Here is a 20,761-nt window from a genome sequence, read left to right on the forward strand (position 1 = left end):
CATTGCCAACATCAATGTCGAAGTCCATCGGCTTGTAAACTCCATTTGAAAAAGCCACAGTGCATAGTCCATAACAGCAGCCACGACCTTTATAACATGTTCCGCCGGAACGTTTTGTTGTTTTTGTTGACCACTCAGAACTGCGTTTCCGCCCGTCGTACACGTGCCATTTTATTCCCAAGGAGATGTAAAAATATATCTCCCACTTTGATTTATCCCGCCAGAAATACCAACTGTCTCTAATGTACCCGTAAAAGGCGCTTCTATCGACAAAGCGTATTTCCCCGTGGACCGCCGTTTCTTAATTGCCTGATCACCTAAAGAAATACTGGTATCATACGGACGTAAAAGGAAATGCACTCCCGCTGTTTTCGGCAACCCCAAAATAACTTTAGTGGAATTGACATATCCCAAGGCCTGGACTGGGAGCCTCCCTCTCTGTCCCTCATTTTCTCTTGGTCCAACTTGATTGTGTTTTTCTAATTAATTCATATTAACGTGCGCGTGAATGATAATTGTAGAACCTCCAGTGAATCATGGCCCAGGACTATAGTGGACTGAAATTGCTACGCTAGATGTTCTCTCCGTTGGACCACTCCTGTGATGAAATATGACTGCTTGTAATCCGGCATTACTAGAATCTGTGAATCGCGTGTGATAGTTTGTTCCGTCTCCACACAAGACTGAACATGCAAAAGACACATAAAACGGCAGACGAATTAAATAATCAATCGTATGGAAATGTACAGTTTCTGGCATAAGACAAGCCAGTTTCGTTGTTTGGCTACAAAAAACTCTCGGTAAAGTCACACAGAAAACACGCTTTTACTTCTTAGTGGACTGCATGTTTGGCGAGGTTAGAAACATCGAAGGAAAAGGACGAGAACGGTCGACAAACACGAGAACAATATCAGCAGATGTCCCCAGGCAATGCTAATGAGCGGTAATGACTGCTTTAACTGATACGTACTGGCGCATGATTAACTGTTATGGCACAGTGGCAGTGCACATTTTACTGAGGCTCTGAAGAAAACCAATTCTCCATCGACATTTTAGCTTAAACGCAAAAGAATAAAAAAAACGTTACACTTCAATTCAGACTTAAATTTAAATTCCGTCGGGCAAAAAAAAAACATTGATTCGATATACTACAACCACTGGTATTGAACTGCGTATTGCGAGAGTGGAGTTCGCGTGGTTTATAATTTCTGTGTTAGTGTAGATTCCACAGAGCATATCAGTGTATAGAGGCGTGAGATATTGGTATCATTTCATCCATTGATGAAACCGTCGGGATGCTTACCTCATGCTTACCGAGAATTCCACCTAGGATGTTATGTAACCAGTTGGGTTTGATTTCAGCTGGACATGATGCAAGAGATTGTTAAAATTTCTTTTGTGAGTTACGGTTGTAAACATATCAGGTTTTGAGTATGCGCAGTAGGACGAGACAGAATATACACGTGTGCTTGTACTCGTTAGCTGGGATAAAAAGTTATCTTTCTGATCTTTGCCATAACATTACATGGTGTCAGAAGTGGGATCGTGAAGTAACCAAACATACCATTTAGCTCGATACACTGGAGAAGGTGGAAGAGTGAAGTAATTTCCGAACGACACGTGTACGATCGATTCAAGAAAACAGCATGGCCGCCAGCGCCTTATTCATTGACAAGAGTCCAACCATGGACTGGAGCACGGATGAAAACCTATACTCACGCTTCAAAATGTGGAAACAACGCTGTGAACTGCTCTTTACGGGCCCGATGGCCAAAATTGACGAAGAAATTCAGTGTAAGCACCTGCTTTACTGGGCCGGTGAGCACGGCTTGGAGCTGTTCAACAGCTGGGGCCTCTCGGCAGACGAACAAAAGAAACTGGAAAACTACTGGAAGAAATTCGAAAACTACGTGAAACCTCACTCAAACGAGCTGATCGCCGCCTGGGAGCTACACAATCTTCGACAAGGTGCACTATCGTTAGAAGAATTTATTGCAAAGCTTAGAATCCTTGTCAAAGAAGCCAACTATCCATCGGAACATCATGATCGATTCTTGAGAGACTTCCTTGTACTCGGCATGAATTCAGACCATGTCAGAAAGGAGTGTTTCAAAGAAGGAAATGCTCTGACATTTAGTAAAGCTAGAGAAATGGCAAAAGCAGACGAATCAGCAGACAAGCAGCTTCAGCTAATGAACCCAGTAGTGTCAGCAGTACACCCTGTTAGCTCAACCAGGAGAAACCAATTCCGAAGCGACCAGCTGAACCCAGTAGCCGGTGGATCAAGGCAAAACCCAAAAGGCAACAAGTCAGGAAAAACGCAGCTCTGCAGGAATTGTGGTTGGGGCCCTCACTGTCATGAACAGTGCCCAGCAAGAAATGCAACGTGTCATTACTGCCAAAAGGTGGGACACCTTGCCAAGGTATGCTTTTCAAAACTTAAAAAGAAGGATGTGCATGAGATAGAAGCTACTAGTAATAACAATGCCATACCTGAGTCAGAGCCTACCCAATCATTAGATGATTATGTGTTCCTGGGCCCAATTGAAGCAACACCCCTGGCCATGAGTGTAAACGTTGTATCCTGTAGAGAAAAGGCTCTGCTAGAAGTCTTCTTGGCACTGAAGCCAGAAGGAAAACAAATGAATGCACTCTGTAAGATAGACTCAGGTGCTGAAACAAACATTATACCCAAGTCCCTATACAAGCAACTAAGCCCTGAGACACTAAGCTTACAACAACCTACAGTGAAGTTAACTGCTTATGGTGGAGCCGAGATCCCAAATCTTGGATCTTGCCAAATATATGTGAAGGGTCCTAACAATTCCAACCCCAGAGTTATCCAAGCAGAAGTTGTTGACGTTGATGGCCCTGCCATAATTGGTAACATGTCTGCACAAGATCTGAACCTCCTAAAGCTCAACTGGCCAGTCACAGCCAGCACAAATGCAACCACCCAGAATGTTGTACAAATTGTACAAATTGTTGCCCAATGCAAATACTGTCAAACTATTTGACATCAGAGGCAAACAAGCAATCACTGAAGTACCAGTCCTAGCCTATTACGACCCAGAAAAGGAGAACCTAATCCAGTCTGATGCAAGCCTTAAAGGCATTGGATGTGTGTTGACGCAAGAGGGCAAACCAGTGTGCTATGCCAGTCGATTACTAACTGAAACTGAGTCTCGATACAGCAACATAGAGCGAGAGTTACTCGCTGCCTGTTGGTCGCTTGAAAAGCTTAACCATTACGTATTTGGTAAGAAGGTGGTCATCGAAACTGACCACAAGCCGCTCGAAAGCATCTGGAAGAAGAGCATATCGAGCGCACCACGACGCCTTCAGAGGCTCCTACTTAAAATGGCCAAATACAACGTGGAGATCAGGTACATTCAAGGAAAAAGCAACGTGATAGCAGACGCCCTTTCCAGGATTAGCCACATGGAGCCCCCTGCAGAAGACAACGAAGTCCCCGTGGTGGAACTGGACACAATCTCTCGAACACTGCCAGCCAGCCCTGCCAAACTAGATGAAGTACGAGAGTACACTGATCAAGACGTTGTACTCAGTCACTTAAAAGATGTCGTGCATCATGGATGGCCAGAATATCCAAATGAGTGCCCACAAGACCTGAAAGAGTTCTGGAACTTCAGAGAGGACCTGAGTGTTGAAAATGGCCTCATTCTCAAGGGACACAAACTCGTAATTCCCAGTAAGCTACGCCCACAGATGTTACAAATCATACACCAAGGACATATGGGAACAGAGAAGTGTCTCCTGAGAGCAAGGGACAGCCTGTTTTGGCCAGGCATATCAAGGGACATCAAACAGATGACAGAGAACTGTCCGACATGCGCACAGTTTTCCAAACAGCAACCAAAAGAAACATTGCATCCACACAATGTACCCAGTTATCCATGGCAGAGGCTTGGATGCGATCTGTTCGACTATGGAGGTGCTCAATACTTACTAGTCGCAGACTATTACAGCAAATACCCCATCGTTAGAAAGTTGAGCTCAACGACATCTGCTGCAATAATCAACCACCTCAAATCAATCTTTGCAGATCATGGTATACCAGAATCCCTGGTATCTGACAACGGCCCTCAATACAGCAGCAAGGAATTTGCAGCGTTCTGTGACCAATGGGGTATCAATCACATTACTAGCTCACCAGTGTATCCAAAGAGCAATGGATTCATAGAAAGGATGGTACAAACCGTAAAGAACCTTCTAAGGAAGTCCGAGGCTGCAGGACAGGACCCGTATCTTGCGCTCTTGTCATACCGGGCCACGCCTGTTGATAGCAACTTACCATCACCAGCCAAGTTACTGAACAATAGAGAATATCGCACACAACTACCCAGCAGTGGACGACTCCAACGGTCACAAACAAAAGAATGCCACCAAGATCAGCTGCAGCACCGCCAAGATGTTCAGAAACAGCAGCATGATGGCAAGTCCACACGTGAGCTACAAAAGCTAGTACCAGGCCAACCAGTATCGGTGTTTCAACCAAAAACCAAGACCTGGACTCCGGCAACACTGAAAGAGCAAATGAACCAGCCAAGATCCTACATTGTAGAGACAAACAGTGGTTCTGAACTAAGGCGCAACAGAATACAGTTAAAACCGTCAGGCCAAGTAGCACCAAGCCTTGAAGGTCAACTGCTCTCTAGCCAAGACAATCCACCACAGCCCAGTGCACCTACATTTACATCTCACCAAGTCCCGTCACCAGGATTACCCCAGACACCCCAGAAACCAGCTACAGTTGGTGAGGGAAGTGCCGACCAACATCTGACAACCAGAAGTGGTCGTGTTGTAAAGAAGCCATTAAGGCTGGACCTTTAAACTTTGTTAATCAGAACAACTCGGCTTAGCCGTCTGAGAATTTTGTTGCGTTGGATTCAATTTGAACAATACTTGCGTTATTTAGGTTCCAATTTAGAGACCAAGTTTGTTTCTTTCACCCGACAAAGTTTTTAGGGTGGAGATGTAAACATATCAGGTTTTGAGCATGCGCAGTAGGACGAGACAGAATATACACGTGTGCTTGTTCTCGTTAGCTGGGATAAAAAGTTATCTTTCTGATCTTTGCCATAACATTACAACGGTCACTTCGTTCGGGGTTTACTGCTGGCAATAATACGAAATGCTTCATGAAATACATCATTTAGAAGAAATTTGCTTGTAGTCCTTCTCTTGAGTATTTCACATTATTTCGCATTACTTAAAACGTATTGACTCTTTCTACACCAAACTTGGCAGATGAGCAGGAGACCTATTGCCAATTATATCTACGTGAAAAATGTCAGTAAATGTCAAAGTTGTGACGTCACAGTGATGACGTCATGTTTTTTGCCACTTTTGAAGTTTTTAATATGCATATTTTTTACAATGTGTTCGAAAGAGCACATCAAGGGGAGTAGAAAACTGAAAAAATTTTGTCCATATCACAAAAATTAAATGAAATATGGCATTTTTAAATATGAAAAATAACTCTGCAAAATATGGGGTCTCCCCTTGAGAAAAATCCCCAAATTGGAGCGGTAATTTTGTTCTAGCAAATGCAGCTATGTAGCACATCTGATGTGCCACATGACTAAAGCAAAAATAAAGAAGAAAATCGGAATAAAAAATTATCTCTCTAGTGTTATTGCGTTAAAATTAGTTTTGTTACGTCATAACCTGTGACGTAACCCGTTCTTTTACTGTTAATACCATCCTAACAAAGCCGAAAATCAAATTTCTAAAACCATATGAGTTTTGACAACATCAAGCTTTCTATTTTTCTAGATTATTAGCCTTCCTAGAATAAAACTGAAAAAAATAAACCAGAGAGACTGACTTAAGAAGGACAGTATGGTTAAGCAAATTCCGGGGGGGACAACAAAAAAATATTTAACTTACCATATCTCGAAAAATAATCATCATAGCAAAAAACGGTTTCCGACATTTTACTCCTCAAGTCAAGGCCGTTCAAATGACAAAATCTTTTTCATCAGATTTTACAAAACATTATAGCACGTTTTGGTCACGTAATCAATTATGACGTCATAATCTCACATTTTGTCACAACTGCCAAATTAAAATAAACTGGAGAACAAAGAAAGCTCATCTGCCAAACTTGGTTCAGAAATATATAAACAAAGCAAATATAGCCTTCATGAAACATTAGGGGGGTGGTTTGGCCGCTACGTGGGACGCACACGGCATAAAAATCTTGAACCAGTATTTAGATTATTGGTTCAGGCTCCATCCACACAACGCCGCCGAAAATTGAAAACGGTGTTCTCACTCTAAAAAAAGCATCAAATGTTTTTCGTCCACACTAGGCACGAAAATTTGAAAGCGCAACAATCACCGTTCATTTTGGATTTGTGTTTGAAGAAAACTCGGGCAAGGAAATCACACGAATATCGAATTTCGAAAAGCTCCGTTTTCTTGACGGATTAGTGCGGACGGTACGCCTAACCGTAGAAATAAAGCTGCTTTCCCCGGAATAGCGGGAACGAGGCTTGGACAGTCGAAAAGTTGGCATGACTAAGTTTTTGGCATGAGCATTAAGGGCCTTTTTCGCTCTTTTCCTGAACCATGATATGTAGCTGAGCAATCACAGACTATCGTTAGGCTAAGGAGAATGGGTGATGCTGAAATTTCGCGGAAGATACATTTGCATCAACGGAGTCACACACTAAATGTATTAGAACTCTTTATTCCATGGTATTTACTGTTTGTGACAAAGAATTCATCCTGATCACGGGCACATGCAATCTACTCCCATCTAATTCGTTCATAAACAGACTAGAGGAATTGAGTGCTGCATGGGAACATACAGAAACTCTAGTGAAAAATAACACATTAACATAAGGTGCGTGTAAAAATGTTATCCAACTGCGTGTGAATGGCAAATAGTCTAATACATGACGTGATTACTGCATTCCTATGGCCTCATCATTGATGCCAATTACTTATTTACCGATTAAAAAATTCAGTGGATGATATGCAGGGTGCTCGATAACGTAGCTCTTCTGGTAGAATTCTTACAATAAATTACCTGGAAGCTTAAACTACAGACGTTTTTCAGGGGCGGACGTCAACCGGAAGCCCATTACTATCTTCTTTAGCGCGTATTATCGACTTTTCGCTGGAAACGTCCAGTTCTTCATGAGAAAAAAAGAGCTTTCCAAGTCATTTATGAGGGTGAATGCTGACCAAAAGAGACAACATAACCCTTGGTTGCTGTTTGTGCTCTAAAAACCTCTGTGTTTCATTTCACTAACATCAGCTGTTAAAATTCAGGAAGGTACATCACACGTACAAAAACGCCAAGCATATGTATTTCCCTCCCCTTTAGGAGAAATTTAAGCACGTCCGTGAGATTACTTCTTGACTAAGCTTCAATTGCGTTTTGAGTCTGAACAAGACGAGCAAAGAATCCATTCTTGTGTTGAAGCAAGATTTCAGGTTTGTCAAACTCAACCACTCGGCCCTGCTCCATAACCAACACTTTATCATAGTCCATGATGGTGTTCAAGCGATGAGCGATGGTTACTACTGTGGAATCTTTAAATCTGTTGCGTATAACTTCTTGAATCAGTCTGTCTGTCTTGAAATCCACATTAGCAGTGGCTTCGTCCAGAATGATGATCTTGCTTCTTTGTAACAGCGCCCGCGCTAAACAAACTAATTGGCGCTCTCCGACACTGAAGTTGCTCCCGGACTCTCTCAACTTGTAATCAAGCTGGTCAGGAAATTGTTGTACCAGGGTCTTCAGCTGCACATCTTCCAATGCACGCCACAAATCATGATCATGATACAAAGAGAAAGGGTCTAGGTTCTTCCTGAGGCTGCCGCTGAAGAGGACAGGATCCTGGGTTATTACGGCCATGGACCTGCGAGACGCCTGAAGATTGAGATCCTTGATGTTCACACCATCTATAATGACCTGGATATAGTGAATGAAGAATCGTGTCGAATTGTCAATCACTCCGGAAGATATTGCTCTACCACGCAATAACTAATTAGAGTGAATATAATAATATAAAAGATGACATATTTGAACTGCGTAGAAAGATATGATTGATCATCGCAGTAATGCACACAACTTGAGCAGTTGTGAAATTAAGGCCTGAAAAAAATTCAGGCTTAAATGGGAATTGAACCCACGACCTCCGTGATACCGGTGCACTGCTCTACCAACTGAGCTATCAAGCCAACTGGGAGCTGGTAACATTGTGAGTTTTTTATATACCCGTAAATTGAGGCTGGAGTCTTTAATTTGTACAACTGTTTAAGTTGTGTGTGTTGTTGCGATGATCAATCATATCTTCATAAAATAAGTACGAGATGACAACATAGGAACGGTCTCCAAATCAGTTGCTTATTGATTCACTCATTGATCACTTCTTCTTCTCCCAAGATCTTTATTGGTATTTTCTAAACACTGCGGCTCAGTGAAACTAAAACTCATGTTTCATCCGCTAAAAATCACAGAACTAAAACTCGAAGTAACTATCAGTACCTCTCCTTCAGGTTCTGGCATTCGGAACAAAGCCGTCACTAAAGATGATTTCCCAGCACCAGTGCGACCAGCAACACCAACCTTCTCCTTATCAGCGATACAGACGCTTATGTTGTTCAAAATTGCCGGTGCTCCTTTCAAATAGCTCAACGACAAGTCACGTAAAGTCAAGCTGCCCGTTGTCGGCCACTCTTTAGGTGGAAGGGTTTCAGTGCCGTACCCAGGCTCTGGCTCAATTTCGGTGTACGTGAACACCCTCTCTACTGAGGTCATGTGATTTTCTGTTTCCGAAGCCATACGGATGCCATATTGTGAGGCATCTAAAGTCTCGGCTGCAAAACTGAGCGACATACCTGCCAAAGCTAGAAACAAAATGAATAATGTCTTCTTTCATATTACAATAAATCCTAAGAATGTCTGCTATCCACGTTCAACTAGTGGAGATGGAAATGAAGAAAGCGACGCTAAGTTTTATGATAACTTCAAATTTGTTTCTCGCTTACACATGTGGAGTAAGATGACTAGGGGTGTTGCTGTTCTTCTTGGGATTCCAGTCGACGAAAACATCACATTCTGTCACCAATATTATTAGATGGCACCTAAACGAGGTTCATGCATATCGGATACCCCCTCTAAAACAATTTGATGGCCAGTTAATCTTTATTTACACAATTAAAACATTAAATACGACACCAGGGTCGTCTTGAAATCTGTGCAATTAAAGGAATAGTTTCACGGTCACGTGAAAACATAGTACACTGAAAATTCGCTGAATGAAATGAAATTTCGAAGTAAGGAAAATTCGTGGAGAAATTTCATTGTCAGTCGGTTAAATCTAAGCGAAAGTTGGAAGCAACGAAAGTTCGAACAGACTATTTAACATTTCCTTACGTTTCAAGATACATGTAAATCCATCTTACATCTTACGTTTTGTGCACTGACGCTGGTTGGTGCATGCGTAAATGGTGGCCAAGGCAATTGATTCAGTCTGTCATATGATGAACTTACCAGGATTTTGTGTTGCTAACGAAGCTCCAGCTGACACGGAAATCACAAGAAAGTTACTCAAAAGGTCTCCTCGAAACGCAAGCCAACGTGTAGCGGCCTTCAATAAAAACAGAGCTGCTGTGTTTTTGTCTTGATATCTCCAAGGAAATGAAAAACAAGAGGCTTAGTGTTATTGGGTTCACTTCGAGTTTTCACGTTAACGTTACAATGGTGTTATATATCTACCCCTGAACCATAAAATATAAGCCTTACCTCCTTATAGGCTACCTCAAAGTGGTCAGCTCACAACGTCATTTAATTTAGACATGTGAGAATATAAGGACACTTACTTGTAAAATTTTTGAAGAAAATCGTTCTCCATCTCTAATGATCGAATTACTTCCAATCCTGCCACAGTGTCAGCAATGAGGGAATACACTGGACTGCATGTTATCGCCTCAAGTCGCCTGATCTCCCGAGCGGATATCAAATAATATTTGGCGAGGTAAATAAACAGCACTGTCAACGGAGCACAAGTGATAAAAAGCCAAACATTTACTACTGCTGAAAGTATGGCAGCAGTGAAAAAGTACAGGCACAACTGAATTGCAAACAGAAACTGTCCTGGAAGGATATCGTCCATGCAACCAACATCTTTGGAGAATCGGTTTAAGATACGACCAACTGGATTCGTGTCAAAGAATAGGACTGGTGCATTCATAACTGCTTTTGTCATCTGGTCATGAAGGTTTTCTGAAGCTTTTAGAGCAGCGAGGTAGAAACAGAAGGAGGAAATTGTCGTAAGAAGTAAGGAGCCCGTAACAATGGATCCGTACACCAAAAGCGTTGGGTAGCTCTTCTGTTGATTGAATGGCATCTCAGTCATCCGTGATAGCCACCAAGAAGGCGCAATCAAGAACACTGAAGAAGGAAAAGCCACAATACATTTGGGTTATTGACCAAGCTTATTTCCCTAATATCCTTATACTAATATCTATTTAAGAGGACTTCGTTACTCATTATGCGACATTTGCATACCCTTGAAATACCAAAAAATCGTGCACTAAAAATGACTACCTACCCTGACCAATAGCGAAGAAAATGATGAGACTAATTATCAGAATCTTTGGGAGTGTAGCTCTAAAGTACTTCCAGTACAGCCACCACTTAACGCTTCCAACCATTCTCTCCTCTTCTTCATCTTTCAGATCCATCCTGTCACGATGTTCTATAGCGGAATTCATTGATTCGGAAGCCTCATCACTAAAAACTGAAACATCCTCTCTATTTTTATCCTCGCCATCGAAATCTTGCTGTTGTTGAGGAAGAAAACAGGACGCCGCTTGTCTGTATTGCTCTATTCCACTGTAGGTTCCATGACAAACAACGGAGCCATTCCGAAGAATGACAACGCTGTCTGTTTCTTTCAGAAACTGTAACTGATGAGTGACCAGAATACGCATGCGCCCGTCTAAGAACTCTTTGATGCATCTATCAAACAAATGTCTACCAACTTTGGCATCCACTGCACTGAGTGGATCATCCAATAGGTAGATGTCTGCATCTGAGTAGATTGCGCGTGCCAGACTGACACGTGCTCGCTGACCACCACTTAGGATCACTCCACGTTGTCCAATCTCAGTTAGATCACGTTTCGTAAAGCTTGCGATATCTTTCTCCAAGTCACAAACTTTGATAACCTTATTGTACTTTTGCTCATGGAACTCTTTGCCAAAAACGATGTTGTCTCGCACAGTACCAGAATAGACCCATGGCGTTTGGGAGACAAAAGCCATTTTTCCAATAAAAGACATTTTACCAGAGGAGATTGGGATTTCACCCAAGATGGTCATCAGCAATGATGTTTTGCCGCTTCCAACTGACCCTGTTATGCCCACAAGTTGCCCATTAGTAGCATTCAATGATACATTATCTAAAGTAGGACGTTCTGACGTATGGCTCCAAAAACATGTAACATTCTCAATAAAAATCTGTGGCTTGATGTCCTGACATGTTTGTTCAAGTTTCCTAGCACTGAGCAGAGCCGGTTTTCCATTTTGAAAGCTCTCGATTCTAGTAAATTGGGGTTTATACTTTCTAGTTTTGAATTTTTGGTGATACACTTTGCGTGTTAAAATGTATCTTTTTTCAATCAGTCGCTGCATCCTACTGCATGCAGTTCTTGCATCTGCAATACGGCGAAGTGACTCTGCTATGTAGATTGTGACTACCAGTTTTAGGTTACCTAAGAGGGTCATCAATGTGAAGACTTTAAAGGACGTGAGTGAATTTTCCGTGAATAGCAGAGTGGTGACTGAAACGAGTCCCGCCATGGCAGAGCTGGTGAAGAACAGCGCGTAGATACTCGAGACAATGAATCCTCGGGTACGAATCAGTGAGATTTCACTTCTGCCAAAAAGAAATTGAAACACCTAGAGTTAATATGATTTAAAAACTTTAATAAATGGTCTCTAAAAGAGAAAACGGGGCTTTATTGAGGAATATTTTCCTGTACATGAAGTCTCTATTTTCATTTCTTTGAAGTCGTATTAATTTATTATGATTCAGTTTAATACCCAAAGCTCTAATCTACTTCTGATAGCTCAATGGAGGGCGCTAGAGGAATTCATAAGGGACAGAACGCTTATTTCTCTGTTACCAGAAACAGCTGAATAAAAACCAAGATACTAGAGGTGTAACAATAGGGGCTCTGATAGTCATAATGCTCAATATTGCCTTCAGATGAGAAAGAAGACTATTATTCTTTCTGCCAATCAGTTTAATCTATTTCAACGTGTTAAGTGCTACATTCGCTACGAGGAACACTTATTCGATCGCTTATTGGAATGAGGGTACTACGGTTCATTAAAAGATAATGGATTTGTATATTATACAACCCCACTGTGTGACAGTCGTGGCTTGGCTTTACACTGAAACGTTTTGTTGAAATGGCACAGTTCTCGGCCAGCAACAGGAGGGAGGGGACGTATCCAGGCAAATCAGTGGTTTAGTCATAACTGCCAGTGTGACGTCACGTGAAACATGAATTGCAAATGAAATTGCGCCAAGAAAAGGTAAACAATTTAGACTATGTGGACGTTTCGGGCCTGGCCCATCTCCTGATGAAGGGGGGGACTCTTGTATGAAAAGGTCGGGAATGCTATCGTCTTTCCTAAGGGTGTAAATCATAGATTTTGGTCTAGCTTGGCGTGTTTAGGACAAAACACCAGTATTTTTAGCTATCTTTAAGGGTGCACTTGAAAAAATAACAATTAAATGCTCTCATTTCCGTTTTCCCTCGTTGTCTCGGGTCCAATCTAGTAGCCAGGGCTCCTTTCCTGAACAGACTGGTCTAGGGGTTTACTGACGAGCAGTCTCCGACCTTTTCATTTAGGAGTCCACCACCGGGGTCCTTTTTCAGTGCTACGTGTTGACGAGAGGCTACACGTGGGATTGTGGCCGAACTGATAAACAAACCTTCTTATCTGTGCAACCAGATCTGCGAAGGTCCATTCCCAGGCGTACATCTTAACCACGCGGATTCCTGTAATGATCTCTTTCATTATCTCCAATCGTTTGTCGGTCACTGCAGCTGATTGGTGGCGTACCTTGCCAGCCTTATGAGCTGCAAATGATCCATACGCAATAACAAGAAGAAAGAAAGAAGCTCCTATTAAGGCTTGCCATGCGACTAAGTACCACACAAGCACCATGGAGGCAATAATGTCCAGTGGAACAAGGAAAAAATTGTACACGGCTACACCCATTTGCTCAATAGTTTGAGCATCGTTGGAAACAAGATTAATAGTGCTTTCTGAGATAGTGCCTTCCAAAGTACATCTATTTAGATTAAGGATCTAGAGGGGAAGAAAAAAATAATAAATGTTTTTTTCAATATATTGAGAGCTCCAGGAAATGATTCCAGCGTAACTAAAAAGAAATTGTTTCCAAATGGTGAAAACGCTTGTTAAAAAAGTAGTCTGCATGGGGCGTATTAAAGTGAATGTTGTCGGCGTTCTTTTCTAAAACGTTAATAATTTATAGTTACAGAAATATAAAACTCTTGGGTATATCAAAAGATCAAGACTTTCTCAAAAAGTCTTTCGTGGTTTTAAGGGCGCGTCGGAGCAGAAAACTTTCATCAAATGCAACGCGTCACACTACAGGCAAGAAACGCAAAACGTGTGACCGCAAACAGACTATGGCCAGGTGAACTGACGCTAAGCTTTCTTTTCACCATGATCGATTGTTTGCAAAACGAACAGGCAGAGTGCACGAGGAAACAAGTGAAAGGTCTTTAGCTTTGGGTAGCCCAAACTACCCCATTCTGAGCTCGGACTACGATGTATACATGTATAAGAAGTGAAGGAATGACTAGGAAACTCGATGATTTCGGTCGCTTTACCCAATGCATTGTGTTTTGTATTGGTACTCGTATCGAAGAATGAATATAATTTATTAAACGTTTTGTCGTAGTTTCTTAGTACCGTGTATGAAGTTTACTTTGAAATAACGTCTAACTTGTGTTGGACGCTGTGGACAACGTCGAAATGCTCACTAATGAGTCGAAAAAGAAAATTGTTCAACTCGCTTGTTGAAAGAAAAGAGGATTTACAACTAATCCCACCAGAGACTCGACAGTCAAAGAAATTCGGGCTATAATGACTTCACCTCATGCGGTCCTCTGCAAGAGAATGAAGTCGAGCCTCTTTCTCTCTCTCTCTTCGCACTCGGAACATTTTTTCGCTGACACAGTTTTTCTCGTTTTGAGCTTAGCTTTTGAAGCTGGATATCAGAAGTTGAGAAAAATTACCAAATTGTCCAAACATGTACAAAGGATTACCATTCCCTTTGATGAACAATTTCAAAAGAAGTGGACAGCACTTGCCTTTTTGTACACTAGTCCAATCGTCGCTACTTTCAGTTTGGTTGATATAATTTCCGCCTTGAATGACCCATGATTTGACCATAAAGTTATTGTAAAGACAACGACAGAAATACCAATGACAAACGGTAGCGTTGCCTCGTAACTGATCTCTGAGGAAGTAGAAATGCTTTTCAAGAAAAACCACACAATCAAAGGAAATATATTAAATGCTATAGCATAAAGCATCCTGAGGAACGCTACAATGACATAGTCTCTGCAGGGAATAACTCTCATCATGGCCCGCCACAGGCAAGGCTTTGTTCGGTTCTGTTCAGACGCTCTTTCTTCTGCCAGCCATTCCCTCTCCAAGTCAGCCACCAACCTTTCTGCTTGAAGGGAAGTTTCTACTGTAAACAAGTGTTTCTCTTCTAATGGTTGCTTGCTCCCCAGTCTAAGAACATTGTTTATCCAGGAAAAAGTCAACAACGAGAGGAAACCTGCCTCGTGTCTTGGATTCCGAACGGAGGTATCTTCCATTGGTGGAAACCTACCGGACGTAGATACAAAGAAAGTTACACACACTGTACAATTCCTGTTGCAATTGTCTTTAACCCCTGCATTCAATGCTTCAAGTCAGGTAGACATGGTAGAAGACAAGGAAAAACAAACAAAGTTTCAAACGCAAAATCCTGTTGTACTCCTCTTTGATCGAATCTCTACGTGCAGATTGTTTATTGGTTCAAATGGACCAGAGGGATAAATAGTCCTCACTCTGTTTTGCTCATTGAAGTCGCATCACTTTAAAGAGAAAGAAGGCTTTTGCTAGTTTGATCGGTGTAGGTTTTCATTTGAGCCATGAAAACTGATTGACTTGGCGCATGACAATTTGAGTTTAATGAGAGAAAGAAGGATTTTATTAGTTTGACCGGTGTTTTGGTTTTCCCTAGAGTCTGCAGGCTCGATTTGTTCTCCTGCGGATATGTTCTGTGAATATGAAACAATGTTTTGGTTCGATCTTCTTCCTTTTAGTCATTTTCAATCCATTCTTTGATGCAAAAACGATGACGATCCTTTTAAAAACCGGCTTGATATGAATCTCCACTTTTTCACGGATCTATCGAAATTTTCTAAATTTCTAACTGGAACTCATGTTTCATCAGACACCAACACGTTCTGGTCTCTAGAACTCTTTTTGCCCCTTAACCGGCGCGGTCTAGACGCAGGGAAAACGTCAGAAAAGGTGACTGCAGAAACATGATTTGATTGGTTGATTCTTAGACTAAGATTGTTACCAAATTCCTCGCTTGTTCCTTACTGGTTGATTTCTCCCTGAAATCGTTCGATTAAAATTCACGAAGTTTAAAAGTGGCTTACAGCGAGAACTGTTCAGTGAAGTCCTCTAGTAAATTTAAAAGGAAAAACATGAATTCCGCTTTGGCCAAAACTGAAGGCTTCACTCTGTAGATGCTCTAATCGACCAGTTTAATCTAAAAATCAACCACAGCATAATTTCGGGAAAGAGGCCAGCAATTAATTAGTGAAAATCTTTTCAAAGAATCTAGCCTGAATCAAATCGATCATATATCTCTAGAGTCGCCTTTTTGAACAAATTAACACCAACATTGAGTCATTGTCGTGAGTACTTTTCCACCGATTCCAAACAATATTCAACCGGATAAGGACTGAGCTATCTACGTGTCTGTCGCGACTGGAAATAATCAACTAATGCAATCAAAATATAGCTTTTCCCACGGTTAACATCCGGAAAGCCAAGGCGCTTCAAAGTCGTGTTCGTTTTAAAACAAATAAATTAAACAAGGACAATTCCATCAGATTCAGATTTCGATAAATGCCACCGTCGAGGCGTTTAAATTCACCTAAATCCAACGCTGCGAACCCAATTGAATACTTACAGCTTCCAAATTACAGTGTAAATGTCCACAAAAACCCGCACTTGAACGAAACGAAGACCCGCACTCGAAAGAAATGTACAGCACATGGTTTGGCGATGATGTCATTCGTTTCGCCCCTGCTACAGGGCGGCCAAATCGGTGTCGCAACTTCGGACGAAGGTCCACCGTCGCATCAAACTGACTCAAGTCTGCATTAGGACTGCGTTCTACGAACGCAATTACTGTAATGTATTTTTTATATAACGGGACTCGTGATTGGCTCAAAATTGAGTGGCGTGACCAGACATGCATGAAGCTCGAAGTCGTCGCTAAAAATAAAGACAACAAAATATGCCTTTGATTTATGAGAAACGGGACTGTATAAGCGAGTTTCTTTGGCGCAAATTCATTTTTCGCTTTTTCTTCGTGATAATAGCCCAGCTTATGACATTTCCCTTTAACAAGTCGAATTAACTGGGAGAAAACCTGTCTAAACGCAAACACTGAACATTGAGTTTGAATTTGCTTCCCTAAATATTGCTATAACAGCGAAATGTTAGTCACAACTTTTCTATTTGGACAGAGTTCTTGAATTCAGAACACATGATGTCGCGTCGAAAATTGTTACTACCGGCTTCCCGAATTAAGTTCGACGCAAGTACGCCGTCTGATCCAGCCGTCGCTCCATAGTCGCTCTGAAGTTGGTTCGGCACATGAGTGAAGCGGCGTTTGGACCGGGCCTAGAGTGTCTGCGACGCAGGCTAGTAAGGCGAGACAAAATACAAACAACGAGTAAAAATATAAAGCGATTCTACACACCAAAGCATCTAATAAGAGTTTTATTATCCAACTCTAGTCAATAAGTCGTAGTATTTCTTATTGTAGTCAATAAATCTTATGCTGTAGTCAATAAATTTATCAATGAAAGAGGGAGAGTATCTGGAGTGTGACAGTTCCACTGTACAAATAACTGTACAATATCGCTGTATATTTGTACTGTTATTTGGACGGTATTCGCTGCAGTTAGACAATAAATATCGCCAGGCAATGCTTATGAGCGGTAATGACTGCTTTAACTACATTGGTACACGATTAAGCGTTAAGGCAGTACACATAACTGGGTGACCAAATACACCATTGACACTTAAGCTCAAACACGAAAGGTTAAAAGACGTTATACTTCATTGCAGACTTCAGTTTAAGTTGCGTCGGACTTGAAATACTACAACCACAGGTATTGAACAGCTCATATAACATGATCAGTTGGGTTTGCTTTCAGCTAGACATGAAATGATGCAAGAGATCGTTAAAAATGTCTCTTGTGTTTACGGTCACTTCATTTCACTTCTTCGGGGATTACAGGCCATTAGAAATGGCGAAAGTATTAAAAGTATTACAACGCAGTAGTGGAATACTAACTTTGATGTGAATATAAATCACTTACCTCCTAAAAATCAGCTCAAGTTATGGTGTAAATATATCAAGGTCTATCAAGCGAAACGTATCTCGCTCAGCCAAGCGTGATGGTCACGCGATCTTTTCTCGTATCATGGGCACAAGTGTCAGGGCAAACAAGGAGTCACAGCAAAAATTAATGTGACTTAACTGACGGCAAGACAAAGATAGCTGGCGGGTAAAAAAAAACCATACACGGCAAGGCAAAATTACTCACGGCAAAACAAAATTTACAGCAGATTTGCACGTTGTCATCATTTGACTACAACTACCAGAATTCCTTTCGTTTTTTCCTTGTTATTTAAATTTTGAATTCCCAGTTGGGTTTAAATAACAATTGCCCTAATTAACAAAAGAAACAGAAAAAGTGAAGGATTCTAGTCAAATAACGCCATCAGGCAAATCGCCTATTCATGGGACTCATCGGTCGTTCACGAGGCAACAAAAACTGGTTGGTCAGTAGTTGGTCAGCGGTTGTCATTTGCAGACAAATGGTGCCTCGTGTATGGAGTGAGCGAATAATCCTCTCGGAAACTCTCATGTTCAGGTCAGTTTTCTCGAAATATTTTGTAGCAGCTGTGGATTGGTAGTTGACCAAATTGCCTACTTGTCTAGTAAGGACAAAGACAAAGGCTTTTGTTATGCAACCAAGTTGCATATTTGTTCATGTTGTGTGGCACGGATTCCTAAAACCAAAATCGGCAACCCGGATTCACTGGTATTGGGAACGACGACAGAAATAATTCATTTCAGCAATGTCCAATGAAGAAATATAGGGAAAGATATGTTGTTGTCTCATTCCTTTACTTCAACCACTAATTGTAACCTACAGAGGTCTATACATCCGGCCCCGGTTGTTCAAAAGGTGGATAAATCACTATTTAGTCAGGGTTAGTGATTGCCCAGATATTAAAGAACTTGAAGGGGGTGAATAGGTTTTCGGATCGACGGATTTGGCCTTATAAAGCGCACGCATTTTGGATTTTTGCGGTAAATCAAGTGGATTCGCGGATTTTGAGAACACAGTGGATCGAGGATCAGCTGTGAATTTTGGCGCGGATTCTGGATTGTGCCTGTCTTGATGTTCGGATCTTGGGTCCTAAACGAAATTTGGATCATAGATCTTTCTTCAGCTTTGGTCGGTATGTTAACGAGTTCATCCAAATCATTTCTTTTTTCGGACAAAGCTCATTCAAACTCAGGTGTGAGACTGTTGTTGGAATCGTAATGTGTTATAGTCATCAAGTTTGTTGCCTTTTTCATTATTTGTGCGAAATTACTAGTAACAATGGCATTCACATTTACCTTTCCGGGTGTAATTGTGCTTTCGGATCTGAACAAAAATATCGGCGGATCGACGGATTTGGCGAAAAAAAGGCACGGATCGACGGATTTGCATACCCCTACTCACCCCCCTCCCCCCCCCCCCTCATTAAAATTTATTTGCCATGTTATGCGTCTTTTTTTTTTTTTTTGGCCTTCTACGTATGGTTGTGACCGTAAAGTGGTGAATGGGTTTGCACTGCAGCAGACATGGCTACATGACTGGTTTTAAAAAGAAGTTTTTATTTTATGCTATGGATCACAGCCAAAAAGAACAAGAGCAACAGAAAAGATTTCGCTTACTCCTTCCCTCCAAACCCATCTCTTCACCTCGTTTCACTCCTATCAATTATTCTCACTCCACACACTTTTGTACCAATTGCAGTTACTTTTATTGGTCTTTATTCACCTTATAGATCGTTTTCACTGTCTCGCGTTAAAAAAATGATTACCGACGAACAGATCTTGGACAGAACATAGTTAATAGAGGGAAACGGTAATGAAACCTGGAAAAGTTCTTTGATGTGTTTTTGTTGGCTATTTTAGGGGTTGGCCCTGCAAAAAACCTGGCGAAATACAAAACGTGGTTATGTGTGCTCACACAACTAACCAATACGATTATATAATTTATGCATGAGTATAAAACAAAAGATGTGCGGGGTCAAGGACCTTCCAACATAAATCTTAGCCTGTTTGTTTCCTTCTTTGATGTTTACAGCGCTTCTTAATCATTCCCTCCACTAACTACGGACAGAAAGGCTTATTTTGACGAATAATTTAACAATAAGATTATGATTTCGAGATTTTGAAGGCGTGTTCGCCCTCGTCAACCATAACCATCGTGCATTCCCGCAAGTCTGCATGGCAATGACTCCCGCGTTGAAACTGAAAACTTGTATTTTCAACCTAAACCAGTTGTAATTGGAACGGTTGATTTCAATAGAACACGGCCTTGTGTTTAGGATTTTCTCATTATACCGGCATTATTTTGAGCATAATACTGTAGTAGGCAAAAGATAGAGCATTATGCCGGATTAATAGTGCCAAAAATTGATAAACGGTTGGGGGCCTTGGACCGGCCAAGAGAAATATGGGCACTAGTAACTTGACTAGAGAGTACACACTGCACATGCCAACAGGTTTTGCTAATTCAACTCTCTTCTTCTGCATCGGAGCAAGTTCTTTTTCATAACTAGAAACCTTATTATGCTATAAGCAAGCCAGAGCAATCGGGGATTACTTCGAGGCATCCCTTATCCTTCAAAAACACTAGCGTTAAGGTTAAATATACTATTAGATTTACGGGGCATAATAGTAAGATAAGATGAGATGAGATGAGATGAGATGAGATGAGATGAGATGAGATGAGATGAGATGAGATGAGATGAGATGGGACAACTGTGAGATGAGATAAGATAACTTTATTTATACACGGTTTTTCCCTCAGTCAATTAATTTACTGGGCTATCTACCCATCTACCTAACGACAATAAAAATTAATAACAACAATTCAAATTTAAAAAATGCTTTTCATGGAGGCCGTTTCTAAAAAATTTACTTACAATTGAGATATTACTTAAAACTGTGGCGACTTAATTTAGATTTAAAATCGCTCAGTGAAGATGCTTGTCTTAGGTCTATAAGTAAGTTGTTCCACAACTGAGCTCCGCTGTACGAAAAACTTCTCTTAAGATAATCAGTTCGAGGTTG

At 41.2% G+C, this 20,761-nt stretch overlaps 1 protein-coding gene across 2 annotated transcripts; it reads right to left on the minus strand.

Moving 5' to 3' along the window:
* Positions 1-5,667: 5,667 nt before the first annotated feature.
* Positions 5,668-18,195, minus strand: LOC145499570 (ATP-binding cassette sub-family C member 4-like). 2 transcript variants are annotated; one of them, XM_081479092.1, is made up of 8 exons: positions 17,718-18,195; positions 14,403-14,928; positions 12,992-13,371; positions 10,596-11,923; positions 9,865-10,435; positions 9,536-9,672; positions 8,528-8,889; positions 5,668-7,951 (listed from the first exon to the last, which is right to left on the minus strand). In XM_081479092.1, exons 2-8 carry the CDS (start codon positions 14,916-14,918, stop codon positions 7,397-7,399), a joined length of 3,849 nt encoding a protein of 1,282 aa, XP_081335218.1. In that variant the 5' UTR covers positions 14,919-14,928; positions 17,718-18,195; the 3' UTR covers positions 5,668-7,396. The 2 variants fall into 2 exon arrangements, with proteins under 2 accessions (XP_081335218.1, XP_081335219.1); XM_081479093.1 differs by lacking the exon at positions 17,718-18,195 and having other exon boundaries at positions 14,403-15,384.
* Positions 18,196-20,761: the final 2,566 nt, after the last annotated feature.

This window comes from Orbicella franksi, chromosome 10 (assembly GCF_964199315.1).
Source record: "Orbicella franksi chromosome 10, jaOrbFran1.1, whole genome shotgun sequence".
Lineage (NCBI taxonomy): Eukaryota > Metazoa > Cnidaria > Anthozoa > Scleractinia > Merulinidae > Orbicella > Orbicella franksi.

Coding starts and splice junctions, on each gene's coding strand:
- LOC145499570 (XM_081479092.1), bottom strand. CDS start 14,918: ATGGAAGATACCTCCGTTCGGAATCCAAGACACGAGGCAGGTTTCCTC. Junction 9,673..9,864: donor TTTCTTCAAAAATTTTACAA/GTAAGTGTCCTT, acceptor ATTTCCTTGGAG/ATATCAAGACAAAAACACAG. Junction 7,952..8,527: donor TGCCAGAACCTGAAGGAGAG/GTACTGATAGTT, acceptor CACTATATCCAG/GTCATTATAGATGGTGTGAA.